The sequence below is a fragment of the Chrysochloris asiatica genome, unplaced genomic scaffold (assembly GCF_000296735.1).
Source record: "Chrysochloris asiatica unplaced genomic scaffold, ChrAsi1.0 scaffold00132, whole genome shotgun sequence".
NCBI lineage: Eukaryota > Metazoa > Chordata > Mammalia > Afrosoricida > Chrysochloridae > Chrysochloris > Chrysochloris asiatica.
In genome coordinates this window covers 8,252,948-8,260,494 of record NW_006408650.1, presented here as the reverse complement: position 1 = coordinate 8,260,494, position 7,547 = coordinate 8,252,948, and the positions used below count along the sequence as shown (strand labels likewise).

The following is a 7,547-nucleotide window of genomic DNA, read 5'->3' as shown; positions in this document are numbered from 1 at the left end:
TCAGCAATGATATCCCTCGTTCCATGGCCTCTTCTGAATCCAGCTTGATATCTATATATCTAGATCGATAGATAGATATACATAAACACACACATATATATTGTTGTTGTTAAGTGCTATCAAGTCAGTTCCAACTTATAGTAACCCTATATAGGTTTCGCAAGGAGCCGCTGGTGGGTATGAACCACTGACATTGCAGTTAGCAGTCCAGTGCTTATCCTACAATACTATACCAGGATTCCATAAACAACTTGCTGTTGTTAAGAACCATCAAGTCAGTTCCAACTCATAGCGATCTTATATAGGGTTTCCAAGGAGCAGCTGGAGGGTTTGAAATGCCACCTTATGGCTAGTAGTCCAGTGCTTATCCTACAGGGCCACACCAAAAACTTCCCGTATGAGGAACAGAATAAGAACAATGAATAAGGAACCCAGACTAAGACAATGAATAAGGAAGACAGTTGAAGAGTGAATGCATTTTAATTACAGTGTTGGTAAAGAATATCGAAAGCGTCATAAGCTGTCAGAACAAAAAAAAATCTGTCTTGGAAGAAATACAGTCAGAATACTTCTTAAAAACTATGGTGACAAGATTTCGTCTCTTGTCATTTTGGATATGTTGTTAGGAGGGATCAGTCTCTAAAGGAGAGCACCATGCTTGGAAAAATGGAGAGTCAGCAGAAAAAAAAAAAAGAGGAAGACTCCCAACATGCTGGATTGACACCATGGCAGCAACAATGGGCTCAAACAATTGTTAGAATGGCTCAGGACTGGGCAGTATTTCATTCTGTTGTACATAGGGTCACTATAAGTCAAAACCAAGGAGAATAACGTTAACAATTTAAAAGGATGTGATTTAAATTGTGTTGTTCATTAAAACAGAGTTCATGGTGGGTACAACATTGGTATTGTTCAAAGGGAAATATTGCAAATATGTGTGTACATGTATGTGTGTGTGAGAGAAAGACACATGCAGAGAGAGTGTGTGCCTCGCAGAAACACATCTCAAATTGAATGCCTCTTCTCTCTTGAAGTAAATCTCCTTTTGCTCTGAGTGCTCATGATCCATATGGTGGTGGTGGTGTTGTCAAGTGCCGTCGAGTCCACTCTGACCTGTAGCAACCCTGTATAGGGTTTCCGAGGAGCAGCTGGTGAGCTTGAACCACCAACCTTGCAGTTCAAACTGCTTTACAGTCTGGCACATTAACCCACAGCACCACACAGTACCTATATGGTACAAAGTACAAAAATGCAAGTGTGTCAGTGTTGTACATGAAGTGTTTGAAAGAGACATTATTTCCCTCAGAATGTTTCTCATTTCTTGTTGTTTGTTTTTTTTAATTGTAGTAGGTACATAAAACAAAACATTTGCCATGGGAACATTGTTTACATTTACAATTCAGTGATGTTAATTACATTCATCATGTTGCATAATCATCACCACGGTTTCCAACATCTCCATCACCCTTAGCATAGTTCAGTTCTAATCAACAGCATGATTTAAACAACGTTCTTTAAAATAGACAACAGTATTCCCCTCAGACAGTTTCAACTTTCTCTCCCACACAACCCCCACCCAAACTTGAGGTCATTTCTTGAAGGTTGAATCTCCCCACAGGGAATGGCCTGAAACATATCGAGAAGAAGACTGAAGGACCAGATCTCCAAGGTTCAGTCCCAGGGCGTCCCAGCCTGAGCAAGGTGTCTGGTGAGACAGGGCAGAGAAGGAGGAAGGAGGAAGTTGAACATGAGGGCTAGGTCCAGCAGGTGAACTCTTGTTTCCTCTCAGTCCTGTGGACTCAGGGCAAGAGTCCCTTCTAGATAGAGGGAACATCTAACCTGCTCAGGTCCCAGAACCAGAAATCCCCACAAAATTACCCTTTTGGGGAGGATGTGTTTCAGTCAGGGCTCTTGGAGATATGAGTCATCAAATCCCACCTTGACAAGCTTAAGTAAAGGATGTGATCAGCTCATCTCAGGAATGTCAGAAACCAAGCACTTGGTGGATCGCCATCTCTGAGACTCTCACACACAATGCAGCTTCTCTTTGCATGCTGGCTTCAGCCTCAGCAGTAGGGACATTTATCGATAGTCATGACCAGGAGGCCCACCCACACCGGTGGAGTTGGGTGTTTGCTGCTGGAAGATGCGGAAATAAAGTGATGGAACTCCATGAAGTGATGATATCTCAGGAGGAACCCAGCTGTGTCTGGACCTGTGCAGCACAGGGAGGGTGTCCGGTCAGCCCATGAGGTCAGGGTGGAGGCCCAGGCCCTCAACCTTGGCCATGACATTTGAGGACTCAGGGCAGTTCCTTCCTCAGGCACCAGTGTCTCCTCTGAAAACAGGACCCGGGGTCAGAAGGCTCTATTCCTCCATCTAGAGAGCTGTGTCTTTGGCCATATGGTCTAAGGACAACTCTGCATACTCAGTCATATCCCATTGCTCCTCAGGGACCCTCTGAGGCCCCTTCAGCCAGAGGACAGCTCCGAGCAAGATGAGCAGGATAGGGACCTTCACAAACACCAGGAGCAAGTAGTGGGTCCTATGAGAGAGATAAAGAGATCAGAGAATGGGCAGAAGGTCCCGTGCCCCCCTAGACCCCTTACTCCCCATGTTCCAAAACTGTGGAGCTGTTACCCTGCTCCCCTGGAACCCTGAGCATGGCAACCCCACTAGGAGACCACCACCAACCACCACCACCTGCACAGATCCTCGGACGATAACCTCAGCTAGTTTTGTGCTGAACCCCCTTCCTTTCCCCAGCTTTGCCTTCTGGGACTCCACTTTGTCCAAAGTGTATTTCAGTCAAACAGAAGCCCCCAAAGCCAGTTGTGCTTGAGTCTACTCTGATTCATAGCAACCCCACATGTCACAGCAGACTTGTGCTCCATAGGATTTCCAATCATTTTTGTTTTGGAAGTGAACTACCCAGGTCTTTCTGCCAAGGCATTCTTGGGTGGACTTCGATGTCCAACCTTTTGATTAGCAGCCAATAGAAGCGTCTAAACCCACGGCCATTGAGTTGATTCCAACTCCTACTGACCCTATGTTGTTGTTGTTGTTAAGTGCCGTCGAGTCGGTTCCAACCCATAGCAACCCTATATAGGGTTTCTGAGGAACAACTGGTGAGCTTGAACCACCGGCCCTGCAGTTCAAACGGCCTTGCAGTCTGACACATTAACCCACAGTGCCACACCAGGATTCCATTGAGTATAACTGCCCCATAGGGTTCCCAAGGGTATAAATCTTTACAGAAGCAGACTGCACATCTTAGGGAGGAGCTGGTGGGTTCAAACCACCAACCTATCACTTAGCAGATGAGTGATTTAGTTACTGCATCACCAGGGCTCCCTTATAGAAGTACCTAGAGGCCCCCAGATAGAGGTTGTGGTTTTCCCCTCTGTGCTTTTGCTATCCCTGATAATGCTGGCTTCTGTTCACTTTCCTCAACCATCAAAGGTGGCCGACTCCGTGCTCTGTGGTACTTCACATCTTCCTTCTTGTAGATTTCTCTCTTCTCTCCCCTTGGTACTCACTAGCCACCAAGCTCTTCGTTGGCCAGTTTAATTGGTGCGTGATACATTGGAGAGGACGCCTGGTGTGGCACTGTGGGTTAATGCATTGGATTGCAAGGTAGGTTTGAATAGCAAGTGGTTCAAGCTCACAGCTGCTCCTCAGAAACCCTATCAGGGTCTCTATGAGTCGAAACCAACTTGATGGCACTTAACAATAACACCATATCGAGAAGAGTTTCCCAAAGAGGGAGTCTACTGTGGCCTCAAGTTGAATGACTGTGGATGAGGGTCAATAAGGGACAGGGGGAGACAGATGCTTGGGTTTGGGACCTTGACTTGAGCTATACCAGACCCTGGTGGGATATGCAGGTCATATCAGGCTATGGATGGTTAGGATGGAGTGTGCTGCCCCCCTAAAATATGTTGAAGTCCTAAACTCTAGTACCTGTGAGCATGAGCTTGTTTAGAAATAAGGTCTTTAAAGATGTTATCAGTTAGCATGACACCATACTGGACTAAGGTGGGTCCTCATCCAATGAGTGATGTCCTTTTAAAAGAGAAGGCGGGACAAAGAGAGAACAGAAAGAGAGTCATGTGAAGTCAGAGGTAGAGACCAGAGTGATGCACCTTCAAGCCAAGGCATGCCAAGGGTCACAGGCTGTCACCAGAATGTAGGAGAGAGGGTGGGATAGACTCCTCCTCAGGAGCACTTCACATGGCCACACACCAATTTCAGATGCTCAGCCTTCAGAATTGTGAAACCAGACATTTCTGTGCTTATAAGCACCCCAATTTGTAGTTACAATGGATACAGTGACAGAAGGAGTTCACACCTTTGGTTTCCTTATAAGAGGATTCCCAGCTAGGGTCAGGAGAGAGGAACCACAGAACTCACCTGATGTAAGAGGTGGAGGAAATGACTAATGGATTGGAGGACAGGTTGCTTGGTGATGTCAGAGGTGATTTTTCTAGACACAGGTAAATTTGGTCACAGGTTATTGGCTTCAGGTTAGAGGTTTGTGAATGGCTGTCAAACCACCCCTGCCCTTTCAGATGAGAAACTTCCTACCTGAGACAACAGTCACTTTCACTTGAAATCCCAGGTCAATTCCTGGTTTCTGAATCCCACACCAGTATGTGTCGGTGTCATCACTGCTGAGTTTATCCATGGTCACCATGAAGATGTGGTCCTTGTGATTGTCCCTGATAGAAATCCGACCTTCCTTCACTTCTTGCTCTGATCCTGTGCTCTGAATGAGGATCTGGCAGAATTCCCAGACTTTTCCTTGACACCACCACTTTTTGTAGGTCTCCCACTTTGCTTTATAGTGGCACTGTACGGTCAGTGAGCCCTGCTCTGGGCCGCTCACTGACCCTGGACCTTGGATGGAGAAGCAGCCTGGAAAACAGAATCCCAAGATACAGTTCTCTTGTCCTGAGCCAGGCATGCCAAGGAGTGGACATGGTCCTCCCCTCCCTTGCCTTCCCATCCTGACACACCTGACTCCCATATCCCTTGCCTCCTCAGTCCAGCTCCCCCATTAGTGAAAACACTTGGGGATCCTTAGACTTCACCTGCATAGACTTGCTTGCTGCATGTGACTCTCTCCTTCATTGTGATTTTAGGGTTTTCTCATCTCATCTCCTTCTTCCCTTCCTCCTCACAGAGGCCTCTGCCAATTCCCCTCTCATTAAATCCTGGAATCACCACTGCCATATGTGTTGGTATTTACCCACTGGCCACCTGGGGGAAACAAGTCCTGGTTTGTAATTCCTGTGGTGTAAACCCTTCCACCATGGCAGGTTTCAGGCTGTCAATGTGACATCATTGAATGTACAATTGGAAAGGGGTGTTCATCATCAGCGCTTGTAAGCCAGTATCAGTCAATACCAGCTGGCACAAGCCGCCTCCTGGCCCTAAGGTTCTCTCTCAAACCTTCATCTCACCTCACTTCATGTGCACCCCTCAGTATTTCCCTCTGTGCCCATGGTTTCAAGTAGTATATAAATACTGATGACTCAGATCAGTATCTGCAGCCCACATCTCCCCTTAGTTCTAAATCACCATCTACAAACACACCAGTGGGTGTCTGTAGATCAGATTCCACGGTTCCAGAACCAAACTCACCACTTCCACTTGAACCTACTGGCCCCTACTTGACCCCTGCTGAAACTGCTCTTCTTCAGTGTTTCCTCTCTAGTGGAGGGTTGCTGTAGGGAGGATGGCAAAGGTCTACTGTAGGTTGAGCAGATTAGAAATTAGTATAAATTGAATGACTATCCTGTTAAATTGGCTGAGTCCTGTCAAGCTGATCATTTTGAGATATGGTATCTTCCCTTGGCACTGATCACGTGTGCCTTGGTCACATGGTAGTGACTAAAGGACCGGAGAATCATGGTGAAAACCTCTTGACACACAGAGACTCAAGAGTCTCTGCAGGACAAGGGAGTGAGGACCACTGTACCATCCACATGTGTCATAAGGGCCTGCTGGCTGCGTGGTAAGACCTCCTCATCTGATTTCACGTAGGGGAAGAGAGACTCACCATCACATCAGTGCAAAGCTAAATCCTATGAAGCAGAGGTCAGACAAACCTTCCTTCACTCACCAACTTTTTTTAAAGCCAGTTCTGACTTCAGTTGTCCCTGCCACAGCATTCTCATTTCCATAATTCATTGCAATGGACACGGAAGTCAAGACCCATATTCACAATTACAGGGTTTATTAAGGAAGTAACAGGTTACAATTCAAAGATCAGGAACAACTCAGAATGCAGTTCTTTAGTTAGAATAGCTTCTCGGACATGCCCACAGCCTTCACTCTCAGTCCCTTGGCCCTTTAGGCAGGCTTGGCCACTGCCTTGCTTGGACAAATGTGATAGAACTCTTTAGTTGCACCCATGAGTGCTCAGAGGCACTCCACTGTGCCAGCAAGCCTCCTGCCCAAAGGCTCTCAACTGTCTTACCCTATGGATCAGACGCCCACGACACCATCTCCAGCCAGTCTCCTGGTCCTGCTATCTGTTGCTGCTGTTTCTCTGCCACTGCTTCTTACTGGCTCTCACACTCTCACCATCTCACACCATCTCTGATGTTGCAGCTCTTTCTCTCTCTGTCTTCTGTGGGATAGTCCCTCTAACTAACACATTCTTAGTGCAGGAATTCTGGGTCTGAAGGAGACACTGCTCCCATCTCTTCTTGGTGGTAAAGATGCTGCTTCCTGTCAATCTCTGGATGGCTCATTTTAGACCTGGCAGGATGACAAAACTGATCCATCTCCTCACTAGAAATCCATATGCTTTATTTACCAAGATGGCCAAACTTCGTCTCTCATACTTCAGACATAGTGTCAGGAGGGACCAGTCGCTGGAGAAGGATATCATGGTTAGTAAGGTGGAGGGTCAGAGAAAAAGAGGAAGACCCCCAACGAAATGGATTGGCCAATTGGCAGCAACAATGGACTCAAGCGTGGTAACAGTAGTGAGGTTAGTCCAGGATCGGGCAGTGTTTCGTTCTGCTGTGCATAAGATTGCTATGAATCTGTACCAACTTGATGGCTCCTAACAACAACAACAACTTTCACAAGGAGGAGCTCTGGTAGCATTGTGGTTACGAGTCAGGCTGTTCACCTCAAGGTCAGCAGATCAAAACTACCAGCCATTCCATGGAAGATGAGGCTTTCTACTCTAGTAAAGGTTTACAGATTCGGAATCCTATTCAGGGTCACTCGGATTCGGAACCAACTCCACAGCACACCACCACCGCCACCACCACAAGGGTGCAGTGCACCTTATTTACATTATTAGCAAGGCATCCAATTCCTTTCATGAACCACAAGCACCTCATTTGCATAGTCCCACCCAGTCATTTGGTAGAAGTTATAAGACTCTGATAACATATGATCAAGAGCCAATGATACTGAAGGAAGAAGTCAAAGGTGCATTGAAGGAATTAGCAAAGAACAAGGCACCAGGAATTGATGGAATCAAAATGGAAATCTTTCAAGAAAGTGAGACAGCACAGGAGGCA

General features: G+C 46.5%; 1 protein-coding gene across 1 annotated transcript in view; it reads right to left on the bottom strand.

Annotated features, from left to right (window-relative positions):
- Nucleotides 1–2,379: 2,379 nt before the first annotated feature.
- CD300LB (CD300 molecule-like family member b) overlaps nt 2,380–7,547 on the bottom strand; it is a 13,266-nt gene continuing 8,098 nt past the window's right edge. The window contains exons 2-4 of the mRNA XM_006869687.1: nt 4,588–4,917; nt 4,414–4,486; nt 2,380–2,545 (exon numbers count right to left, since the gene is read on the bottom strand). Coding sequence (XP_006869749.1) covers nt 2,380–2,545; nt 4,414–4,486; nt 4,588–4,917 — 569 coding nt within the window. The remainder of the gene's footprint in view (nt 2,546–4,413; nt 4,487–4,587; nt 4,918–7,547) is intronic.